General features: G+C 31.1%; 1 protein-coding gene across 1 annotated transcript in view; it reads left to right on the top strand.

The window, feature by feature from the left end:
- Nucleotides 1-19,418, top strand: part of Cdh9 (cadherin 9) — a 145,695-nt gene extending 126,277 nt beyond the window's left edge. Inside the window, exons 8-12 of the mRNA XM_046467473.2 lie at nt 8,607-8,743; nt 9,185-9,306; nt 13,587-13,704; nt 13,793-14,044; nt 18,101-19,418. Coding sequence (XP_046323429.1) covers nt 8,607-8,743; nt 9,185-9,306; nt 13,587-13,704; nt 13,793-14,044; nt 18,101-18,588 — 1,117 coding nt within the window. The 3' untranslated portion in view covers nt 18,589-19,418. The remainder of the gene's footprint in view (nt 1-8,606; nt 8,744-9,184; nt 9,307-13,586; nt 13,705-13,792; nt 14,045-18,100) is intronic.
- Nucleotides 19,419-27,376: the final 7,958 nt, after the last annotated feature.

Below are 27,376 nucleotides of genomic sequence, written 5' to 3'. Positions count from 1 at the left end.
TGGGAAAACTTTTAGGCATTGAATCTTCAATTTCTTCCCCCATCTTCTTCTCCTTCAGGGAATATAAATGTTATTAGGTCTCATGAATGTGTCTGTCATTTAGTATGTACCACATTCCACAGCATCTTCATATTCATTAATTATTTCTGTAATGTTTAATCAATTTTAAATCCATGCAGAATATCTATCTTTTTTAATATTTATTTTTAGTTGTAGTTGGATACAATACCTTTATTTTATTTATTTTTATGTGGTGCTGAGGATTGAACCCAGAGCCTTACACTTGCTAGGTGAGCACTCTACTGCTGAGTCAAAACCACAGCCCCCAGAATATTTTTTAACGTACATTCATTGTCATTTATTCTGTAGATGTTCTATTAAGATCACATATATATGTATACTATACACATATATGAACATATGTATACGGAACACAGTTAAACATCTTTTGAATGTCATTTTGAGCTAATTCTATCGACTGTGTCATCTCTGTGTTGGTTTGAATTAATAGATTTTTCTTTTCACTCATGCATTCCTGTCTTTTGCATGCATGTAATTTTATTGGATTATAGACACTGTGACTTTTACCATGGTTACTATTGTCTAAGTTTGCATTTTTATGAAAATTCCTGAGCTTTATCTGATGTAGTTAAGTTGGTTGAAAGAGCTCAGCCCTTTTGGACCTTGTTCTTGTGCTTTCTCAGCAGCCCTTAGTGTAAGCCTAGTTTTGCTCCATTGTTCACAATATCTGTTTGTTTGAAATTATATAGTTTTCCATCCTGTATGATAACCAGCAAAACTATCTCAAGGTTCATAATATTTCACTAATATTCCTAGTTGATATTGTGTACCCTTTAATTCATAAGATAATTTACCTTCATAGTGTTGTAGCCAAGTTGGATCCTCTTCAGATTTCAGCCTTCGCCTTCTCTCCAGTGCTCCCTGCCAACTTTAGCCACTGTTGTCTACCTCTACCTCTCTGGGTTTCTACTCACAATACTATAGGAACCTAGAGAATGCTCGTGAAAGTTCAGGAGCTCACCTCCTTTTCTTCCCTTCTCTAAGAATTGCTGATTTCTGTTGTTGTTCTTCTTCTTCTTCTTCTTCTTCTTCTTCTTCTTCTTCTTCTTCTTCTTCTTCTTCTTCTTCTTTTCCTCCTCCTCCTCCTCCTCCTCCTCCTTCTTTTGTAGTACAATGGAGTGGATTGTTCTTTGATGTTGTTGTAGTACATGGACACAATTCCTTTATTTTACTTGTTTTTATTTTTATGTGGTGCTGGGGATTGAACCCAGTGCCTCACACATGCTAGGCATGCACCGTTCCAATGAGCCACAACCTCCAGCCTCTAAATGTCCAGTTCTTTAAACATCATTGTTCGCTTGCAATTTGCCTTTTTTTTTTTTTTTTGGTGTTTAGTGTGTATGGGAAATCCATCCCCTATTATTCTATTTTTGTCAAAAGAAAAATGAAAAATTATTTTAAAAATTGTCCCCGAATTGTTTAAGTGTAGCAATTCATTTTCAAAAACACAGGAAATTTTGTAGCAAATAAAACATGAAATTCTCTGTTACTCCTGTGTTACTTTACTGCCCTTCTATTAAATATTCCATTATTCAAACAATTTGTCAATCTATCTCATTTTTATATCATCGAGTCCTTTAGTCTTTGTATGTTTTAAATTCTGTGTGTTCACTTATGTTCCAAACTCAGTAATTTTTTTTTTATAAATAATGCACTATTATGTCAATAATACATCATTGATAAAAATTTAGATTGCTTGGAGCTTATATGTATATTATAGATTATATATAATACATATATATGAGATCACACATATATAATATATATAGATTACATATACATGTTTTGTATCAATATATGATTACACATATAGATTACATATAGAGGTTACATATATTTTGTATATATTTTAGGCATATATATATATATATATATATATATAATAAATATATGTACAATCTTCACCTAAATATAATAATTTACTGAAGGTACAATTTCAAAAATAAAGTTCTGTGTCAAAAAGATCTATAGTCAAATTTGTATTCTTGTTTCACAGTGTTAAAAATTGGTTGTTACATTTTTAAGTTTATAGTCCTCCCAGAAATATTGGCCTTGGATAGAGAACTCACATCCTGGAGCAAAAAACAATGAGAAATGATTTTACCAGTAAATCTAAAAAAGTGCCTTTCAAAGAAAAATATTAAAAGAACAAATTAATCTCAAATTATATTTCTTAAATTATATTGCCAATTCTGCCCCCCAAAAAGCATTATAGACTGAATGCTATTAACATGTAAATGTATGGGGGAAAAATACTTTAGAACTCCAAATATAGTATGAAGAAAAATCGGTATTAATTCAACAGTGAGTCAACAATGTAATTTGGGGCACGGGGCTGGGGATTGAACCCATGCCCCCCCCCCCCATGAGCTAGGCAAGTGTTACATCAAAAGCCCATGTAGAAGTCTTTGCTCTCTCTAATGCAATTTAGAAAGATGACTAAATGACTATTTCCTAAATGCAAAAACAGGCTGCAATTAGCATCATGGGGATTCATATTTTTCCAGAAAATATTGGGAACTACTTCTTCCAACACTCACCCCCTGTAAATCTGTCATCAAACATATTTTCTGAAATACATCTGCTACTTGCAACATGAAATTTTTGTTACAGTTAGCAGCTGTTGTCACCTCTGCTTCACCACATTAGTTATCATGGAGTTACTTATCCCAAGTTGTAGAGTCGATTATAGCTTGACAAGGTCTGAAAGAACATCATGCTTCATTTCACACCTATTTTACGCTTAGTGTATTTAAAATTCAATGAGTTTTTTAAAGAAATCCTTTATACTGCTGTTAAAACTAAAATAAAGTACTTATGGCAAAAATTTAGTTATGCTTCAACAAAATATATATGATTCCAACATAAACAAAAATATGTGCATAAGTGCATTCATATATAGTGGTGCTTTTATTTCAGAGGGTAACATAATAATGGTGTAACAACAATACTAAACTTAGAAAAGAATATTCTGAATTAATATAATTAACAAACGTGAAAAAAAAGTTAAACATCTCCAACAATTACAGAAATGCAAATTAAAGCTACACTGAGATTTCATCACACTTGAGTCAGAATGGAAATTCTGACAAACAACAATAAATATTGGTGAGGATGTGGGGAAAAGGGTACACTCATACATTGCTGGTTGAATTGCAAATTGGTGCAACCACTCTGGAAAGCAGTATTGGAATGGAACTAGGAATGAACAACCATTTGAGTTAGTTATCACACTCCTTGGTGTATATCCAAAGGACATAAAATCAGTATACTACAATGATATAGCCACATTAATGTTTATAGCAGCTCTTCACAAAAGCTATGCTAAGGAACCAGCCTTGTTGTCCATCAACAGATGAATGGATAAATAAAATGTGGTTTCTATACACAATAGACTGTTACTCAGCCATAAAGAAGAATGACTTTATGATATTTGCCAATAAGTAGATGGATGTAGTGACTAACATACTAAGTTAAATAAGCCAATTCCCAAAAACTAACACTTGAGTGTGGTCTCTGATACATAAATACTAACCCAAGGGAAATTAAGGGAATAGAGGTGGTGATAAGAATAAGAAAGACAGTGGAGTGAATCTGACATAGCTTTCTTACATACATCTATGAATACACAACAGTGAATCTCAACATTATGTACATCCATAAGACTGTGATCTTAATTAGAATAAGATATATTCCATGTTTTTATATAAATAAGTCAAAGTAGACTCTATAACTAAAAAGAACACATAAAAATAGAGAAAAAGAATTATAAGTAATTTCATCATATAACAAACATTCATGTTTTTAATCATTTCATGGTTCTCAGCTATGGAAAATTCATAAGTAGAAGCTAGAATGGAAAGAGTAGATCCATATCAGGACTCTACTGACTTATTGAAAGAAGTAACATGAATCCAATAAAGGAAAAATAATGTAATGATAAGCTATTTATAGCATATTACTGATTTGGCCTCCTGTCTTAACTCAGTTTCCTTTTTACTTGTAATTTTTTTAGTAAAAAATTTCAGGTATATGATATGGGTTTGATTTTTAATGGTAGAATATGAAAATGGAAAGCAAACAAAAAATGGAATCTAGATATTGGTTACAGGTTCAGTTCTCTTTGCTTTATTTCACTTGTTATTTGACACCCAATGGTTGGATCATCTTTCTAGAACAGGCATTCATACACCAAAAAAATTATGCAGGCGTTCTTTTGTAACTTACCGTTCAACATTCAGTGTAGGGAAATCAGAAATCAATAATGTATTACTGCTATTATAGGCCATCTGCTGGGACAGTGAGAGAGGTTTTCTTCTGTGTTAAGTGTTTATCAAGCTCTTTCTGCTGGTTTTTTGTAATCCAATGTATTTATTATTAATAGGTAAACCAGAATGTTCCTATTCTGTGTTGAAAATAGAACTTGGCTGTTAAATAAAAGAAAATTACTTTGGGCTTTTGACAAATAGTAAGGCATCATGTGCACTGACGAAATTTGCTAAATATAGACCTGTATAATTAACAAAGTAAGCTATTTCTAAATTGTTAAAGTGATTTTCCTTTATGATTCTTAACTTAAAAAGCAATGTCTTTCAAGGTTAAACCTTGGAGTAGGGGCAGACAGAAACACATCCATTTTGATCCTACTAAGCTACAAGAGGGTCAAACCTTGACTTTAATACTGTTAGAATTGTTGCTTATTCCTTCCTCACAGACTGCACATGATAATCTCTAGGGAAAGTAACCATGGGGATAAAAGAAAATTTTATTTTCCTTTTTGATCTTAATGGAAACAGTAGAAAAAAAGTTCAAGATCTATTCAGACAGAAATAGATAATGGCTGACTGTTGACCTTTCCAACAATAAAGAGACACACCTACAGAGGATACTGTAATTGCTTCATTCCACACAAGATGTGGTCATGTTTTTTTTTTTTTTTTTTTTTTTTTTTTTGCTTTCCTTGTGTGCATTTCATGTTTGCTTTTACTCATAAATAGAATTTGGTGTATGTAAGGAAAATAAAGCATACTTAATATTGCAGTAATTTTCTTTGTCTTTCTCCTAAATACCTTATAATAGAGATGTGATCCCAAAGGTAAAAACAGCCCACATTGGGAACTAAATTTTAGAAATGCTGAAACTTATGGATTAAAAAACCTCAAAATTTTGTTAGCACAATTAATCAATAAAGTTTAAAAAGACACAATTCGAAATACCTGACATCTTCAACTTAGGTGTATTGGTAATGATTTTAAAAATCAGATCTACTGCAGATAAGTATGTAACAGAGAACTATTTTTAGAAATCTGATGTAGTTTTGTTTCCTTTTTTTTCTTTTATAGTTCAATGCTATATATATAGATTTCTAATTGTCCTGTGTCTCCTTAGTGTTTCCCACTCTAGAATTACAACTACTTCCTGTTAAATGATCATAAATCAAATCAGTTTTGTTTTAATTTCCCAAATTCTTATGTAGGAAAATTTCAGTGATTATTGAAAAAATGAGGAGGTTTTTCCATTTCTGTCCAAGATAGGATTCACCTCAGTTTCCCCATTGCACAGTCCTTCCAAAGGAAAAAGAGTGACTAAACTGTTCCATGAGTTAGGAATAAGGTGCACAAAGAAATCTGAGACTATAAACTTTTCCAAAATTCTACCTTTGAGATAAAACACAATATATTTTTTTCAGTGCCCCAAATACTGTCTTTGAAACAGTATTTCTGAGTTTAAAACATTCATTTAACATAGTTTAAAATAAACTAGGAAAGAAAGAACCTTTATGAACTACATTAAATGTTAAAATTATTTTCAAGATCTAGATTTTCTTTTTGGATTTCTTAAGTTCAGCAGAGCTTTTATAACAATAGATCAACTCGTGTAGCCTCTATTAAAACAACACCCCCCCCCAAAAAAAGTAGAATTTAAATAAACATGTTTTTGTCCAACAATATTGAAATTGCCAACTTTTCATGATGTTTAGAATCTTTAAAAATGTATTATTAATATTTTTTTGGTTTTTATGGGAGAGGAGTACCAAGGACTTTACTCAGGGGTACTCAACCACTGAGCCACATCCCCAGCCCTATATTGTATTTTATTTAGAGACAGAATATCACTGAGTTGCTTAGTGCCTCACTTTTGCTGAGACTGGCTTTGAACTTGTGATGTTCCTGCCTCATCCTCCTGAGTGCTGGAATTACAGGCATCCACCACCATGCCTGCATAATGTTTTTCAAAGTTAGTGCCAGAATGACTCATACAGAATTATAATTAGGTAGTTAAGTTTTCTAATATATTATAATCAAAGGGAATTCCTTTGTTAAATATCTTTAATGAGACACATATAAAAATGAGAATTGAACCAGATGCTGATTTTTATGTTTTCTGTCTTTCATGGTTGTTCTTCTGTCTTCATTCTGAGAACTTTATCCAATAGGCTGTATTTGAATGTAGGCTTTGCCCAAGATAGGATTCACCTCAGTTTGTCAAAAATGCAGAATCCCAGCTCCCATAATAGACCTACTATTGCAAATTCTAGGGTTTACTGTTGTTGCAATCTGCAGATCAAACCCAGGGCCTCATGCATACTAAGAAAGTACTTTACCAACGAGCTATACCACCAACCCATCAAATCCTGTTTTATTAAGAACTACCCATGATTCATGTGAATGATGGTGTTTGAGAAACATTCCCTTTCCTATATGGCTCCTGAAAAACTCAGAAACAGAAATCTCAAATTTTAGCTAGTCATGCATAGCAAGATTGGATCTATCTACCATCTTGAATTTAAGACAGCTCTTTAAAAAAAAATCTTTAGAGAGTGTATTAGTTTTCTGTTGCTGCAATAAGAACATATCACAACACTAACAACTTAAATAAAGAAACACAAGTTTGTTTTCTTGTAGTTCTGTGGGTCAAAATTATGGTGTGCACCTCACCAGACCATGAGTAAAGGTGTAATTGTAGACAGGACCATGTTTCTTTCCACAGACTCTAGGAGAAAATTGTTTTCTTGCCCATTCTGGTGGCTAGCAGATTTCAAATCCTTGCAGTTGTGGAGCCAGTTTGTTGTTTCATCATTGACTGTCAGTTTGAAGACTGTTCCCAGATTCTACAGGTTGCCTTCATTCCATTCCTTGTTCCTCCATCTTTGAAGCCATCCACAATAAATCTTTCCTTATCACCCCTTAATTCTCTCCTCTTTGTCTCCTCTTCCTAGACGACTTTTTTATCTTCCCTCCAGTTTCACTATTAATAACTCTTACGATTAGTTTTTACCCATCAGCATAATTGAGAAAAATCTTCTGTATCAATGTTTTCAGCCTTAATCACACTTGCAAAGTTATTTTTGCCATGTAAAGTAACATATTCATGGGGATTAGGGTATGAAACTCTTTGGGAAAGGAGACATTATTTTGGCAACCGTAAAATAAAGCTTGGGATAACATGTGCCGTATTTATCCTTGATGGGAAAATCACAGAACTCTGTGGTATTTGAGATTAGATTTTTATGTGTAATAAGTTGAGGCATAGATTAGAGTAAGACCTTTTATTCACCTGAGATGTTACTTGAATAGAAAACCATTCAAGAACAATGCATTTATGATAGCCTTCTCTATATTAATATGTACTCTTTGAATACATATTCATATTGTTTTTAAATTTTAGAGTATATTTCATTTACTCAATGATATTGACTCTATCTGATTCAACAATACTATTATGTTTATATTAAATACTAAGATAAAATAAATGATTCAAGTGACAATAACTCACTGCACAAAAATTCATAACCATAAATAATGCCTTTAGTGTGCATACTAATACAATAGTAATATTGGAAACAATTATATAAGATTGTTTATGAGATAAAGATTCCAAGCCACATCAATGTTTATACTAGCACAAATCACAGTGGCTAAACAGTGGAACCAAACTAGGTGCACATCAGTTGATGAATGATAAAGAAAATGTAGTAAATATACACAATGGAATACTATTCAGCATTAAAATAGAATAAAATCATGATATTTGCAGGTAAATGGAGTTGGAGAATATAATGATAAGTGAAGTTAGCCAATCTCAAAAATCTAAATGCCAAATGTTTTCTCTTATATAAGGATGTTGATTCATGGAGAGGTTGGTGGGGCATGGGAGTATTAGATGAACTCTAGACAGAGTAAAGAGGAGAAAGGGGAAGGGAGGAGGCATGGGGACAGGAAAGACAGTGAAATGAGATGGAGATCATTACCCTAAGTACATATATGAAGACACGAATGGTGTGACTCTACTTTGTATACAACAGGAGATATGAAAAATTATGCTCTATATGTGTAATTTGAATTGTAATGCATTCTGCTGTCATATATAACAAATTAGAATAAAAAGATTCCAGAACGTTATCAGCACTTTATATTTCATGCCCTTGTCAGATCATTGAGGAAAGTCCCTATAACTTTAAGAAATATTTGAAGAACTAATAATCTTAAAATAATGCCAGAATTTATGAGTCTCTTTTCTGCCAGATACTCTGTTGATCGGAATACTGATATGGACCGAATTTTTAGTATCCACTCAGAAAATGGCTCTATTTTCACTCTGAAGCCTCTTGACCGGGAATCATCTCCTTGGCACAACATCACTATTACAGCCACAGAAATAAGTAAGTTGTCAACACATCTATCTGAATGCATTATCTTTTACCAAAGTGATCAGGTAATGGCTTAAGTTGACTCTTTCTCTCCTGTAGAATGGCTACATTGTGAGAAATATTTTAGAGAAATTATTTCAAAAGTTTGGGGTTTAAGGATTATTGAATCACTCATTTATTTAAAATTTTATTTTTTATAATTTAGAGTAGGATAGAAACATAATCTAATCTCATAAAAATTATTAACCAATCTATAAAAATAGAGTATTACATTCTTAGTGATATTTCATCTTATTATTGTGCTTTCCCTGTGGACCATGTTGATGTATTCATCAGCATCAGCTAAGAAAGTGAATACCCCAGAACTGATCTGTTGCTAAGCTACAAATGGGCAAGTGGTTTTAGTTCTTCTCTGTAAATGAGCCTGAAATCTTACACATGTTCTTATTGCAGATAATCCAAAACAAAGTAGCCATATTCCAGTCTTCATCAGAATTCTGGATATTAATGATCATGCTCCGGAATTTGCCATGTATTATGAAACATTTGTTTGTGAAAATGCAAAACCTGGGCAGGTAAATGAAATTATTACAAATTTAAAATATTTTTTTTCTTTATGAAGGCAGATGACATTAATTTATTTGTAAGATTTTTTTCATGCCACTCTGTTCCTAGTTCCTTATTTACTTTTGTTTGATCTAACAAAATTTATTTTTTAAACTCATTTTTATTGTCAATCTAATAGAATATAATAGTGAAAATTTATACATCAGGTATATAATAAATATCATGTATTGCCGCAGTCCGGCTCCAGCAAAATAACCGGGGGGTGACGAACAACTTGTGTACATTGATACAGCAGGAGTAGGAGCCGTTTATTGTAGGACAGGAGGGGTATATATACATTCCACACAGCTTATCTTAATTAACGTAAACTAGATACAGCAGTCAACCAATAAGGAATCTCTACACGTAATGGCTCGCTGGCGTTACTTCACAAACCACTCCCTCTGGCAAAATGCCAGGCGCCATCTTGACTTGTTTACAGACTCTAACCATATATATATATATATATATATATATATATATATATATATATATATATACAAAGTTCATATTTGGATTCATAATTAGGCTGAGTTATATACATTAAAGTATGGAGGTACATTATTAGATAAATGTGAAGTATAAAAATAAAAATTTTCTCTTTTAACTAGAATAATGATATTTTTATTACATTTTTCTAATTTAAATAGCTCAATCAGGAGTTTTTGTTTTGATCTAAATGATATTTGTGATTTATAATTTTCTATTATAAAATATGAATTATATTTATAATTTTCATTAATAAATATTGTTAATGACTTGTAAATTCCAATTACAAAGTAATGTTTCAAATATATCTAAAGTAATTTAAAGAAATGCACAATATGCCCAATTTTTATTCAAACAGAATTTTCTAAGAACACCAACTCTATATCTACCTATCTATCTACATGTATATTTAAAGAGTTATTCAGTTACTTCTTTAAGGCAAAAATATGTATATGGTAAGAATCATCGACAATTTCACCATGTCCATTTAAGAAAATAAAATGGAAAACACTCATTCTTTTATTTCAATAGAGATTTTTAAATGTTTGTGCCCCCCCCCCCCAATTCATTCACATGTTGCAGTTGTGAATTTGGAGAAAGGGTCTCCAAGGTAATAATTAAGGTTAGTTGGGGTCATGAGAAATGTTGATCTGATATAACAAGTGCTCTTATGAGGAGCCATACCAGGGATCTCATGTTTTCTCTTTCTCTCTGAGCTCACGAACCCAGGAAATGCCATGTGAATACTCAAAGAAAAGACAGCAAAACATAAGGCAGGAGGACAGTTCTCACAAGAAGCCAACCATGTTGGCAAGCTGATCTCCAACTTCTAGCTTTAAGAACTGTGAGAAAACACATTTCTTTTGTATAAGCCACAGTCTGTAGCATTTTGTTACAGCATCCTGGCTAGGATGAAACTACTTTCCAACTTCCACATACACTCAAAAATTACAATGGAAGCCAGGCATGGTAGCCTCTGCCTATAATCAAAGCTAATCATAGCTATTATCCTAGCTACTCCTCCTAGGATTTTGAATTTGAGGCTAGTCTTGGTAGCATAATAAGATGTCTCAAAAATAAATAAATAAGGCGAAGTGGTTATTTTTTTTCTTTTTTGATTCACATAGATTTATTACATGCTTATTTCAGTTCAAAAACATTTTTCTTTTTCCACTTTGGTACATGATAATGGCCACGTTCTCAGTTCAGTAATAATTACTGTTATTTGATGTTTATTTTTTTATAGCATGGCCACACATTAGTAAACTTACTAAACTATTTTTCTACTAATGGACATTTACTTAATCAATAAGATCTTATTCTTTCAGAGAGCATCATAATGAGCACTAGAGTACATTATGTATTTTTACTTACTGGTATAATTTTCCTTTGTTATAAGCTTTGAAGTATGAATGATTAATCTATAAATATTAATAGATGCTGCCAAATATTTTCAAATATTATTTAAGGGATTCTTATGACAGTTATGATTGCCTATTTACTTGGATTACTCTAGATTTTAAATGTCTGTGAACTTCTAAATATCTCATGAGAGTTTAGTATAAATTTCTTCAAACTCATTTAAGCTGAATGTTTTCATAAATGTATGCTTTTTTTTAAATCATCACACTTGTATCAGGTTCCTGGAGTTGCCATGAAAAATTACCACATACTAGATGATTAGAAACCATGGAATAATTTTTCTCATAATTCTAGAGATTAAATGTCCAATATTGATCTGTCACCAGTCTATGCTCTCTCTGAAGGTTTTAGGTAGGATCCTTCCTTAACTTCCAAGCTTCTTGTGGTTGCCATGATGTTGTGACATTCCTTGGAGTGTGGACTTCCAATCTCAACCTCTATCATTACATTGTATTCTTTAAAAAAAAATTAACTGTAGTTGGACACAATATCTTTATTTATTTTTATGCGGTGCTGAGGATTGAACCCAATGCCTCACAGGTGCAAGGTGGGCTCTCTACCAATGAGCTACAGCCCCAGCCCTACATTGCATTATTGATGTAAATCTTTCTGTATTCAAAATTGTCTGTTTTTATGATGACTCCTGTCATTGAATTAGAGCTCTCACTCATACAGTAAGATTTAATTTTTACTTGATAATATCTGCAGAAAAGTTTGTTCCAATTGTGATCATATTTATAGGTAATATGATTTAGGACTGGAATTTATCTTTTGGGGACCACAAATGAACCTACCTGAATCAGTAGGTGTTCTTTACTCATTTATATATTATTGTGCTATATTTTATTGATTCATATGAATTACTGATACAATGTATACTAAAATTAGATACAAAGTATGATTGATAATAATTATAATTATTTAATATATATTCTTACTGTTTCATTAAATCAACAAAGATAAAAATAAAACATAGTTCCTAAAATATAAAGCCCATCAAATAATTTGAAGAACATAAGTCATGCAATTAAAGGACCAAGATTTTTTAATGATTAAGAATAGTTCTACAAATAAGATTTATTATTATTATTCAGGATCAGGAGGTTGAGCAATAATATTAAATATTTTGTGATTTTTTTAAAATATTGTGCTTCAATTCTCTAAGGGAAAAAGATTATTAATTTTGTATTAACAATTGTGCACTTTCAGAAGCCTCATACAAAGAAACACAAAGTCACATGTTAATCTATCAATAAAATGAATGAACTCATATGTAATATGAAGTTAAAGTAGAAGAGTATTGTAGATGGTGTGGCTATAATAGGTACACAAAAACCAAAAATGTTTAAAATTATTGTGAAATTCAATAATTGTTCACCACAGAATATTGGACTAGTACACCTGGAAATGGCACAACTGTTTATTTTTCTAGAAGAGAAAACTGAAAGTAAGCATAATTACGTGACTTTAATTTCATATCACACAGATGGCAGAACCAGAACAAGGAAAACAGAACATTGATATGTAGCTTGGTGCCTTTTGTGTTATGAAGTTCTCAATTGGATTTTTCCTCCCAAACTAGTGCTTGCTGCTCCATCTTCCTTTATGCCACACTTCAGAATTATTATGTGCTCAGCAAAGAGGGTCCTAATTTTGCAACTTCCACAATGATTTCACAATACTTGAGAAGCATTTTTTTATGAATTTATCTTTACAAACAACATTAAAAGAAAGGCAAGCAATCTGAATTAAATATGCAATTTGTTGCAATAATGCACATAGCTGTAAAATCTTTTTCTTTATGATAGTATGCGATGAAGAGTTCACTTGTCTGGAAACATATTAATAGTATTCTTGATTTGAAATTGTGGTAAAAAGTTATATTTTTAAAAGGAATCTTGTATGATTTCTTCCTTTGAGAAAACATTTTCTAGTGGAGGAAAGGGGTTAGGAACCAAATACTAATAAAATAGGCTGGTGCTTTACAAGACGACAAAAGAGGATACTTATTGAACTGATCACATGTTTGTTTGTTTGATTTTTTTTAAGTTCATTGTTTCAGTGGCAAGGAAACAGATGATGAATCCTTGAGAAGCACTGACAAGTAATAACGATAGAGATAAACATTTTTATTTATTAATTAAATATTATCTTGGACAAAACCTTTACAAAACACCTTGGCATGGTTTACTAAAAAAGACATTTTTTGTTTCTTAAGTTTAGTGACAAACTCAAAATTCAAAGCATGAAAGCATGGACTTAAAATATTTTTTTAATTAAAAAAGATGGCTACTTTTAGTTTTGTTTTGTTAAATATATGCATTTGTTTTGCTTTCAGCTGATTCAGACTGTCAGTGTTATGGACAAAGATGACCCTCCCCGAGGCCACAAATTCTTCTTTGAGCCAGTACCAGAATTTCCTCTCAATCCAAACTTCACCATTGTAGACAATAAAGGTAATAGAAAAAATTTTAAAAACAAAAATTTTGAAACCTTAAGATGGAAAACTACAAAAGTGTGAAATATTTTCAATTTCTCCCCCAGATAATACAGCAGGAATTATGACTCGAAAAGATGGGTACAGCCGCAACAAAATGAGCACCTACCTACTGCCAATTTTAATTTTTGACAATGATTATCCTATTCAAAGCAGCACTGGCACACTCACTATTCGGGTGTGTGCCTGTGACAATCAAGGGAACATGCAATCCTGCAACGCAGAGGCCTTGGTCCTCTCAGCGGGCCTGAGCACAGGAGCTCTTATCGCCATCCTGCTGTGTGTCCTCATACTTCTCAGTAAGCTATGCCCCTCTCAATGCTCAGTGAACCCATAATTCTCTCCTTCATTGTCCAGGAATTGTGCACAAAGTAACACTCTCCTCCAGAGCTAATGGTGAAGCATCTTAACATTTATCAAAATTAGCTTTTCCATGAGAAAAAAAAAAGTAATTCTAGCTTTTATCTGTGTGGTTAGTTTAAGTTTTCTAGAGGTCAATAACAGAGAAAGTTCTTGGGAGGGAAATGGGATAAATTATGTTATTTGCAGGTATCTATGTTACAATGTACTCATAAAAAAACAGTAAAAAACACAAATATAAAACAAATGCTACATACATATTTTTACAACATTTTATGGCATTAACTGTTATTTCTCTGATTATGGTTACTTTGCAAAGGGCATTTGATTTAATAAGCTGATCTAATCGTTGTATCAACTTCATCAGGTAAAACTTTTATACTTCTACTGAATGGTTATGTAACATGCCAAAATCACTCTTCAGAAAGTGTTTTTGTACTGGCATTAAAATAGTTGAGTCTATTTTAGAATACTCTTTTCTATTATTTTCAAAACTGAAGATTGTTTTATCTTTACAAATAATATTACTAACAAATATTTATACTTATATTTATATATGCCAACAAATACATACATATTATCTATATAGATATAGATATACATATACATACATACATACCCACACAATTGGCAAATTTATAAAAGTTGTCAAAATAGAACATTTTCCTCATAATACTTTCTATATATAGATGCAATGCACCAAATTAAAAAGTTAAATTTCAGTTTTTAAATATCACTGTGACCCTGTGGTATACTTACCCTGCAATGTTTTCTAAATAAATTTGTGCTTCCAGTAGCAAATGTTTTATTTGAGCATACACTAACGGTACAACAATTTAATTCAATTAAACAGTTGTTTCACTGCAAAACACTCCAAAAAATTATTTCCATCAAATATTCATCCAAAATTTTTATGCATAGGGCAAGAGAGAAAGCCAAATTTATATTCTAATGCTCATATATGCTGGCTTCTTTTCATTGCAAATCCTTTCAAGCTATCTGGATGAAATCCCTTTGGCCAGATATCCTTGCAGGACTTCACTGGGGGATTGATGAAAGTGAGGAGAAAACATTTGTCTCAGTTAAGATGATCCAAATATCTAGAAAAAAAAAAAAAATTCTCCAAGATGAGAACACAGGCACTACCACCATAACCATGAGCAGTTCCCATCCTCACCTGCTGCTAGAAAGTTCAGGTCCTCTATAAAATATTTTTGAAGCCCTGTGGAGATTTAAATTTGGTTTACCCTTTTAGCTCTTACTGATTTTATAGCTTAGACAGTTCTACTTTCCTAATTTAAAATAAAGTAAATATATGTATATTGCAATTTACAAAATTTCTATATTAATGTAGTACACACACAAAGATATTTATGCACATATGATAGAACAAAACATCCACCAAATATTCTGATATTCAAATACAATCATTTAAAACATTTTAAAAAAATTTTTGCTATGCAGAAATCCTACAAAGTTTTTATTATTATTCTGAAAAAAAAAAGAATCTGTCACCATTCTTTCTGGAGAAATATAGAAGACACATATTTATTTTTCACCTTCCCAATATATTACTTAAATATGGAATGATTTTGTATCATTTAGTTAAAATTGCTTGTAATGCAGGTTTCATTATCAAAATTACTAAAACATTCTTGCTGTTATTTCAAGTCTTTATAGTAATGGCCAGACATAGTTACTGCATTTCTATAGTTAAAAGTTAGCACTTTGTAAGACAGAATGGGAAATATTTCACATCTGTGCTGATAATTTTGAAGAAATGCAGTCCTTAGTTTCTCTCTATGCTGGTGGGGGCATGATTAAAACTTTAGGGCAGAGCTTTATAAAAGTTTTCATTCCCAGTACCACTTTGACAGTCTGATGAATCTTTTTAATTTTTTCATAACAGTTTAAATAGTTGAGACCTTTGGGATGTAGCTCAGTAGTAGAGTGCTTGCCTGGCATGCTTGAGGCCCTGGGTTCAATTCACAGTACTGCAAATAAGTGAATCTATAAATATATAACTTTATAAGAATGAATCGGAAGAAAATAAGATGTCTAACTAAATTCAAGAAACAAGCAAAAATCAGAATTTGTTTGCTTATTGAATTATTCCTTTGTAGACAAAGTTTAAATATAGTTTGAGGATAGCTGTCATACTTGAAATGCAATATAAAGTATCTGTGATTTCTATTGGTTTAATAGTCACAAACGCTGCTACTATAATTTTGAATATTATTTACTATGGTAAGAAAGGAAAAAAATGCTAAATTACAGTTTCAGCTTACTAAAAGTGTTCAAACATTTTTCACTGTTCTTTATCCTAGCTTCTCTGAATTCCAATTCCATATCCTTAATTATTAACTTTAATATAGGAAATGAAGAAAATAAATTTTTTTCTGCCAAAGGAGAAAAAGAAAACTATAAAATTTCTCTCAAATCTACTTACAAATTTTAGTAAACATTTATAGATAAACTTTAAGATAAATTTACTATATGCTTATTATGCTATTTACCAAAATTAAAGAAATTTAAAATTATCCTTAAATATTAAAATTAGAAAGAACTGGTTTTTTTTTCCTAGTTATGGCTCAATTTGATGGATGTTAGATCTATTTGGGACTCAATTAATCTTATGTTATCCTTTAATAGGAGCAAATACAGATATATCTCATTTTTACAAAATAATTATTTTTTAAAAATGTCTCCAAGATGATCCTGAACTCAACACCTGAAGCTCTTTCTGATGAGGTTAACTTAAGATGCTTCTAATTATTTTTATAAAAGTCTATTAATTAGGAAGAGCAAAGGAAAGCATGCTGGCCAATATAAAAATGACATTGGACAGGCCTTTATATTAACAAAGAATGGTAATTTTTAAGAAAATATTTTCTTATACAATGAAACATAAATAATTTTGTCAATATATTTAACTGCTCTCAACTAAAGTAAATGTAGCTGTTATTTCTCTGAAGTAATATTTAAATGTTTTGGAGAAGTTTTCTTTCATTAGTTCTTGTGTAACTTATATGTAAAATTACAAAGTTGGTCTCTTTACAATAGAAGATATATATTTTGGAAATCACAAGGAGTTTTTTGTTTTCTTAAAATGAATTTTATTGACTACAGCATATATTTGTTGAGAAAGAGTCATTGTCAAACAAATAATAACAATTTAAGTACAAGTTCTCTTGCTATAAATAATACAGTATACTATATGAGGAAGTCCACAGTTAACTTTAAAGCAAAAGTATGTAAATAATAACAACATACAAGTAGAGAGAATACTATTAACAATTTAGTCTCAAAGTGTAAATGCAACTCCTTAAAAAATCATGGAAGTCCTTGCTCAAGATAATATTTAAGCTGTCATGATAATATTTAAGATAGGTACAAGTTAAAGATATGCTTGAGCTTAACTATTGTAATGTAGCAGTTGGAATTTATTTCAAATTTTGAGCAGACATTCAAAACCCGACCAATTAAAGATTTAGTAAAATGGCCCAATTTGGAATAGGATTAAATCAGTAGTTCATACATATTAATGTTCTTATGTGTGTTTATAAACACACACATAATATAAGACTATAATGCAAATATAAGCATATATTCATCTATAGATGAGTAAATGATTTGTATATATTGCCTTGGGTCATTGAGAAAATATTCAATAGCTGCAAAAATTCTCTTGAGATAAAAGCAACTGGTGCTTCAACATGTCTGTATTTGGAATCATATGTGCATTCTCAAGGAGTGATGTGTCAGATTAAACAATATTTTTCAATATCAGAGGCCCATAGACCTTAAAAATGAATTGACCTTGTATTATCTGCTTTTTATCAATGTACTGCATCCATTCATTGGCCCAAGGCACTCTGTGCTTGTACAGGATACTCCTCCTGCCAATCAGTCTCACAAACTTCCACACACTGAAGTATGCATGCTGTTTTACCTCGCATCATGAAACCTCACTATTTTCTCATGTTTTTAAATAGTTTTAGTCGTGCTGTTTGCTGCATTGAAGAGACAAAGAAAAAAGGAACCTCTCATAATTTCAAAGGATGATGTCCGCGACAATATTGTGACGTACAATGACGAAGGCGGTGGGGAAGAAGATACACAGGCTTTTGACATTGGCACATTAAGGAATCCGGAAGCAAGAGAAGACAGTAAACTTAGAAGAGATGTAATGCCTGAAACTATTTTTCAGATAAGGAGGACTGTACCCCTATGGGAAAATATTGATGTACAAGATTTTATCCATCGAAGATTAAAAGAAAACGACTCAGACCCAAGTGCACCTCCTTATGATTCACTGGCAACGTATGCCTATGAAGGGAATGATTCCATAGCAGATTCACTCAGTTCCTTAGAATCTCTCACAGCTGATTGTAACCAGGATTATGATTACCTCAGCGACTGGGGTCCTCGTTTTAAAAAACTGGCTGATATGTATGGGGGTGATGAAAGTGACCGAGACTAAGCATATTACTTAATATTAGTGGAACTGTCTTCGTTACTAGAATGAGTGGCCTGCATTCTCCTCCTTGGAGGAATTTTTTCAAAAATTGAAATTACAAACAATACGTAGGTGTTGTCTTAGTAAGGGTTTGTTTAACCAGTAAGTTTCCGTGAATGAATATGAATGATATAGATTTTAAAACAGTAATAATAACCAGTTCACCCTCTTTGCCTAATAACCTTGGAAGGAAATTATATCACATTAATAATCAATAAAAATATTTAAAAGGCTTTTTGTGCCTTTTCTTAGGTATAAAAACTTTATAAATGCTTTCTTAACTGACTTTCAGTCACCTTTACTATTAAATTAAACATTGTGCAACTGCTTTGTAAAATAATATAGAAAATATATATCGCTGATGAAATAGGAATGACTACTACTGCCATATTTATTTAGTTGAAGAATGTCTTTGTGTTAATTCATTCATATTTTTATAAATGTATATTTATATTTTTGTATTTTTGAAATAAACTAGTATTTATAAAAAATAAATTTCATTTTATTTAATCCATAGAGGCAGTCTGATCTCACTTAAGACATGAATGCTTTACATCTTTAAGTGTAAAGTATGATTTACTCAGGGAAAAAGCAGTTAAGAAGTTACTGCTTGGAATTTGGTACTAAAGTGAGGTGGAATTATAAATGATCTTTGGTACGAATTGTTATTTGTTGTTTTAATTACTTAAATATTGACAAATGTTTATTGAACCACTGAAGTCTATGCATGGAAGAATATGAGATACTTTGGAAATATAAAGTATTATATATACATATATATATATATATATATATATATATATATATATATATATATATATATACACACACACAAATATATAGTTGTGGATAATAAATTAAGTTTTTTTCAAGTCTTTATCAACCATTGGATTGTATTTATAGTAAATGAAATGTCAGTGATCTTATGTAGAAGAGAAAAACCTTAATCTCTCTTCTTTGTTTTTGTTGTTTTTTTGGGGGGGCTTTGATTGAATAATTCATGAAATACTTGGTGAGTCTGGGGTAATAATTCAAAATTAATATTGACAAACTATAGGGTGTTTAAAAATTAATTATTTTACTGTGGCTAAGAGTTATGTATTTGAGGGAATATTGAAAGAACTAAGGACTTGTAGAAATAAAATCTAAAAGGATCTTACGGTGCTTAATAAAGGTTAAGATTGTCTAAAGAACCAAATATAGGCACACCAAGACATAGGCAGGAAGAAGGAAAAGGTTCCTGCATGAAAATCATTTGCAAATCTTTGAAAGACTGCCATGCAGAAAACTTGACCTTGTATTATCTGCTTTTGATCAATGTACTGACTTCACCAGCATGTAAAACCTAAATCAAAATAGTCACAGGGAGACTACACGCTATCTATTTTCTCTGGCAAATATTATTTGTTTTCTTTAATTATTCATCTTTTAAGGAGCACATGCCAGACAATGGTAATTCACAGGTGGAATTAATAAGGGAGAAATTGACAATTGACTCTTCTGTTGTCAAGGCTGAAAATAGTAAATATTTCACAAATTGCAAGCAGATAGGTATGTGTTATTATGTAACTCTTTTGGAAAATTTCTGGAGACTAACTCAATAACTTCATTAGCAACAGCTACTACACACTAAACAGTCAACTTAATGTTTAAATTATTATGAGCACCACAATAAACCAGGGTACCTTCAAGTTGTAGACTTAAATTGCTTTGAAATAGTCACATTGATACCAGATAGAATAAGACAGAGCAAATTTTAAACTTGATGTTTTAGCAATGTTAATTCAACTACCATTTTTTGTGTCAATTAACTTATGAGTTAGTATCAGAGTTTTCTCTTTCCTTGATTATGAAATTACCAATATATCATTTATAAAAAGAAAGTACCTAACAGATTTTATATTTAATATACTTAGCAGATGCTCTAATCAGAATTTGATTTAATTAAATAAATTACCAGATCTAACTCTAGCATTTCCTAGAATTTTTCAAAGATGTTCAGAATTTCTTTAGCAAGAAAGATGAATTTAAGAGACAGAAGGACAAGGTTTTAGTATTCTCATGCTGATGAACTAAAGAGAAATTATTAAATTTCTCCAGAAAATACACATAATAAGTTTCACTATGTGTGGTATAAATAATTTTATGTCACTAAATGCACACAATATATCCAGTAATATGAGTTTTTATCACTGGATTTCCATGGACTGTGTACTTGTTAAATTGAAGCATATTTATTCCTTATCTTTACTTACTTGTTAAATAAAACAATTAATTAGCTTTGAATATGTAAACGTAAGATAAATTTAAAATCATTTGAATAGTTTCTACCAGATATAATTAAAACATTATTTCACTATTTTATTTAGAATGTTCAATAATTTTCAGAAAAAAAATGTATTATATCTGGGTATGCTTCCATGTGAATCAATTATCTACATTATTTGAACTTTTATATTCAGAGCAAACATTATTCGTTCATTGTTGCTCTCAGACATATAGACTAGATCCCAATAACTTAGATATCACCCTTATATAAGTAAATAAAATGGCATAATAATTAAAAAGCAAGCAAACAAATAAGAAAAAGAGTGACAGTGACTCCTAAGCACTAAGGTGGATGTTGATCACTCCTCCCTTGTTTTAAGTAAAACTGACTTTTCAGGATCCTTTATTATTTTGATGATTCTTTTATTTTACTTGGTCTTCTTAGCTGGTTCCTTCTCTTTTTTTCAGTATCTTGAAGTGTTTCTGACCCTAGTCTTTTTCTTTGGTGTTTCGATTCTGGCCCTTAGTCATCAGATGCAGTCTCCCAGTTATCATTTACATCTATATCTATATCTATAGTTCAACTGAGATATACATCATTCAGTTTGGAGCTCTCAAATTTACACTTCCCTTCTTCACCTCCTTCTAGTAAAGCATATATCCAAATAGCTATTCCACATTTCAAATAAACATTTAAAAATTAATGTGTCCAGATTTTAGCTTCTAATCATCACATCTATATTTTCTGTACCGTCACCCTGACCCACAACAATTATACACGTCTAGTCGATGGCAGCTCACCTGATGAGAATTCTATGATAATTACCCAGAGCAAAGGAATTGGGTTATCTTTTTCATGCATTCTGTTCTCACCCACAGTGACTTTTGATCACATCTGCTACCAGAAAGCTAATACTATTATCTAGCTTATTGCAATATTAAGAACTCATTCTTACCAGCTGTGCCCCTACCATCTATTTTAGTTTACACATATGTATACATACATATATTTATTTATTTTTCTTTTTATTTAATAAGGAAAGTCTGAGCATCTCATTTCTCTATAAAAACTTGTAAGTTGTTCATTTGCAGTGTAAGTCTTCACAATAGTCTCTAAGGACCTATCAGATTAGGTTTGCATTACCTCTCTGATCTCACTTCTATTTCATTAACTCATTTCATCTCAGATATTCTGAGCTCCTCAAAAATGCCAGAGGACAAATGCTATTGCACAGTTTGATCATTCTCCTTGGAACAATCTTTCTGAAGCTATTTCTGAAATTAACTTTCTAGTTATTTTAAATTCATTTCAAATTACAGGTTTTTAATGAGGACTATGTGAGACAGTCTATTTAAAATTGCAAACTCATACCCCATTGCCCCTTTCTCATTTTTAAAAGTAAATATTATGCAAAGTACATATCATGATTTAACATAACATATGTTTTTCATTTAAATTTTTGGTTTGTCTATGTCTATCAGAAAACTTAGTCCTTTGGGGCAATAATTTCATAAAATTTATACATTAAAAACCTCAAAAATGTCTAAATTAGTGTCTCCTATCTTATTGAAATGCAGCAAATATCTGTAAAATGTTTAATAAAAAACTCAAATTTTTTATTGGATAAGATACTGCAAATAGGAGACATAAAATAAAACAACTGAACAAGACAACACAATGTTCATAATAACCTAAATTGTTAAATCAGAAACGTATATTTTTTCTTTTTTTTTTAAGTTATTGACAACAGGTTGCTTTATCCAGCTATAAAACATCAAATGACATGAATAAATACCAACCATATTTGTTTTTCTATACAAATCTGAGACTTTTGCTATAGATAATTTTAGTTTGGAGAACACCAACTTGTCCAAGTGCTCTCCTAAGCTTTACATTTAACTCTTTAACTTTTTAAAGTACAATTTAGAATCCAGAGTGTATGATAACAATAATCACAAGTCTGCATGGGTTAACAAAAGATCAAAGGATAGCCTTAAATATCTTATACATTTAGAAAACAGTATTAATGATCAGAAATTTACTTAGTCAAAGCAAACAGATATAGGACAGGTCTTCAAATGACAGTGTGGCCCTTCCATGTCAGATACAATGTATAAAAGAAAGCACGTATTGGTTGTCTTGCCAGTAAACTTACATAAACTCTCATTTTTATAAACTTTTATATAACATTTAGACAAGGCTTAGATATAGATCTCAGATGCATATGTATACATAGTTGCATATATTTAGGGTGTCAACAATATTTTTATAACCTAAATAACATTTGTTAGTTTAACCAGTTACAAAGTAATCATTTAAGACTTTAAAACAGTTACAAACCCTGATTCCTTTAAGATTTAGTTTCCCCAAGTAATAAAACCTAACAAATACAAGAAAATTGTCATGATAGATAAGAGCAGATCAATGTTTCAAACTTTGTTTTATATCAGTGCATAAAATTTAAATAACTGTGCCAATTGTAGCCAATTTAACCACAAACACAAACTTTTTGAAATTTACCTTCCACAAAGGTTCTTTACACCTTAGTTTTGTCCTCTTTTATCATGGATTTTAGCCCAAAAATATTACTTTTCCAGACAAAATACTTTTTTATCTAGAAACATTTCTTTTATGTTCTAATTTTCCATACTAAAATATATTTCCATACCTATAACTTTCTTTTATCTTTTAGTTTTGGACCCTTTATTAAATTCATATTCTTAAACAGTCTGAATGTTATCTGTACCTTTATTTTTTTTTTAATTTTTTATTGTGGGTTGTTCAAAACATTACAAATTTCTTGACATATCATATTCCATATCTCAATAATAACCCTAAATGTTAATGGCTTAAACTCACCAATTAAGAGACACAGGCTAGTAGAATGGATCACAAAACAAGACCCAACAATATGCTGCCTACAGGAGACGCATTTGATAGGAAAAGACATACATAGGCTGAAGGTGAAAGGTTGGGAAAAATCATATCACTCATATGGACTTCGGAAACAAGCAGGCGTGTCCATACTCATATCAAATAAAATAGATTTCAAGCCAAAGTTAATCAAAAGGGATAAAGAGGGACACTACATACTGCTTAAGGGAACCATACACCAACAAGACATAACAATCATAAATATTTATGCCCCAAACAATGGTGCAGCTATGTTCGTCAAACAAACTCTTCTCAAGTTCAAGAGTCTAATAGACCACCACACCATAATCATGGGAGACTTCAACACACCTCTCTCGCCACTGGACAGATCTTCCAAACAAAAGTTGAATGAGGAAACTATAGAACTCAATAACACTATTAATAACCTAGACCTAATTGACATATATAGAGTATACCACCCAACATCAAGCAGTTACACTTTTTTCTCAGCAGCACATGGATCCTTCTCAAAAATAGATCATATATTATGTCACAGGGCAACTCTTAGACAATATAAAGGAGTAGAGATAATACCATGCATCTTATCTGATCATAATGGAATGAAACTGAAAATCAACGATAAAAGAAGGAAGGAAAAAGCATACATCACTTGGAGAATGAACAATAGGTTACTGAATGATCAATGGGTTATAGAAGACATCAAGAAGGAAATTAAAAAATTCTTAGAGATAAATGTATATTTTTTCAAAAACAGCTTCACTCATTTAATATTTCCTTCAATAGTTTTACCTTCTAAAATAATATAGTAATGGAATTTTACAGGGTTTCAGACAATCTATCCCACTTGCTGAATCCAAATACCAGCCAATACAAAGAAAGGATGAAATAAACAGTCTTCTTTTCTTCTTTTCAGCAAATGTAATTACTGTTACAATGGGCTTGTCATTGGACTGTCCTGGCTATTGTCTTGTACATGGGTAATAGAATATGGGTTCTGGAAAATGAACAAGTCCAAAGGAAAATACGTATTTTATTTTTTAAAAAACATTTGGGGGCAATCACTTATATGAAGTAGAAACATCAGCTGTTGAAATTTAAAATCTATGTGGACAAAATAGCACCTTGGAAATACTAGGCCTCATCTCATTTACAGTCATTTTTTAAATAGAATTTTGTTAATGTAAACATGTTAAAAAGTATAAGTTACCATATTGTTTCTAGCACTAAAATTTAGGACACTTTATCTATAAATCATTTATTTTATATTTTCTTGAAGAATCTACTAATGAGGTTAAGCATTTTTTTTTCTATATGCATGTCCCACACAAGGAACTATAATTTTCTAGTTAATTTCTCTGACACTTTTCTTTAGATATGTTATTTTCTCATTATTTCTAACAAATAAATTATTTTTCATAAATAAGAAACTTGTTTTTTCATGATAATAAATTTCAGTGAACTATAATTATCTATGCTAAAATTTATGGTTTCTCTGCTGTAGTTTGTTTTGTTTTCTGTGTGTTCTTGGTACTCATTCCATACCAAATCCTATGTCATTTATTTTACCTCCTCTCTAGCATTTCAGGCACAAAGAAGTATACATTCTTGAAGTATATATCCTTAGTTGACCTACCTACTTCAATCTGAGCAGGACAGTGGTCTTTCATGCTGGTGCTAAGTTTTCATCCTGCTATCAATTCCCACCATCAGCTTGGGGACTCCCATGATCTATCTCTTCTTCAGGGCTGGAATCCTGAGCCCCAACTCCCATACCAGCAGTTTCTGTTTTCTTTCCTTGTTTCTCCTCTTGACTTAATATAGGTGGGGTATTCCTTAAAATAGTTGAAAATAGTTGAAGCAAAAAGTTTTTAAGATTTTGAAGTTTTTCCAATTTTGCAATATCTACATAAATTTTGCTGTTTAAGTGTCCCTAATTCAAAAATTTTAAATCCAAAATGCTATAAATATGAAATTTTCAACACTCAAAAATGTTGGAGATTTCAGATTTTCAACCTGAGTAATATAATTCACACTTCACATATTTAAGATGATGTTATTGTTTATTTTTCTGTAGACATTCCATTACATTTTAACTGAATAATTCCTTGATAATTATTGGATCTTTTTGCTCTGACTATATTGGCTACCCTGATGTTTCAATTGTAAAGAATATATTTTAATTCTTTGATGACTACAAATTTCTTTGTAATTATTTACACGCACTATTTCATAATTTATGTTATTTGCTTGCTCTTGGTAAGTATTAGGCATTTAACTTTGTAACTTCTATTACATAAAATTAACAAGAATTTTTAAAAATGTATTGAATGCTATTACCAATAAAAATCTCAATATTTTAATTATTTTCAATTCAATACATTATTCTTATTTATGCTATTCAAAAAAACACCCTCATATGTAGAAATTATAAGGAAATATATTTTCAAGTAAATATACTTGGGAGAGAAATGTAAATATTCAGATTTGTTTTTCTCCTATTTATTTTTATCATATTAATATAATACTACTTTTCAGTACTCAACATTTCAAGATCCTTTGTCCTAAACATGAAATTTCATTGATAGAGTCTTAACAAGTGAATGAGTAATTTATTCAATAATGTTTTTTAAAAAAAATTTATTCATTGTTGATGAATTTTTAAATTTTATTTATTTTTGAGTAGGTGGTGCTGAGAATCAAACCCAGTGCATCACACATTCTAGGCGAGCGCTCTACCACTGAGCAACACCTCCAGACCAATATTCAATAATTTTATAAATCTTTATTAAGTGCTAGTATTATAAAAATGATGTGAGAATTAGAGTTAAATTCAGCAAAACAAATAAACACAATTAGCTAAAATTAAAGTTGTATTTTATGTGTATATACGTGTACATATATGTGTGTGTATAGTAATTAGGGCTTAGAAAAGATATGAAGATTAACTAACAAAAATTACTATTTTTTTGCTTCACATTTCTTTCATCATGATGTTATATATTTAAAATATAATTGGTTTTAGGTTACTATATTTGTAAAAATCTGAGTCATCTTTGAATAAAAAAATATGATAAGAAAATTTAAGGGCTGGGGATGTGGCTCAAGTGGTAGCGTGCTCACCTGGCATGCGTGCGGCCTGGGTTCCATCCTCAGCACCACATACAAACAAAGCTGTTGTGTCTGCCGAAAACTAAAAAAATAAATAAATATTAAAATTCTCTCTCTCTCTCTCTCTTTAAAAAAAAAAGAAAACTTAAACTGGTTAAACTTTCTGGGTTGAATTCTTTGTTAATTTTAATATATAACAATGTCACAATGTACTGAAGGATCTGACTCCATTTTTTGACATTCAATTGCTGATAGTCTTTAAGTGACACTGTCACTCTAGACTTTGAAGCTATTTCTGAACAAGGTGGTAAGAAAGCCTGGAATTTCTCTCATCATGGGCAAGCGGGGAATTCAAACCACACAAGTCCTACCAGAGGAACAAATTCTCCCCAGTCCTGCTTTAGCCAGGATAAAAGCCCAGGTCCTTCCCTTTGCCTTTCTCTCTCTATCCATCTGGGACCAACTTGGGAAGACTGCTGG

The sequence above is a fragment of the Marmota monax genome, unplaced genomic scaffold (genome assembly GCF_021218885.2).
Source record: "Marmota monax isolate L192 unplaced genomic scaffold, Marmota_monax_Labrador192_F-V1.1 WCK01_AAM20220418_F8-fsc00241, whole genome shotgun sequence".
In the NCBI taxonomy this organism is placed as follows: domain Eukaryota; kingdom Metazoa; phylum Chordata; class Mammalia; order Rodentia; family Sciuridae; genus Marmota; species Marmota monax.
Note: the sequence above shows the minus strand (reverse complement) of the source record. Positions and strands in the feature narration are given on the sequence as shown.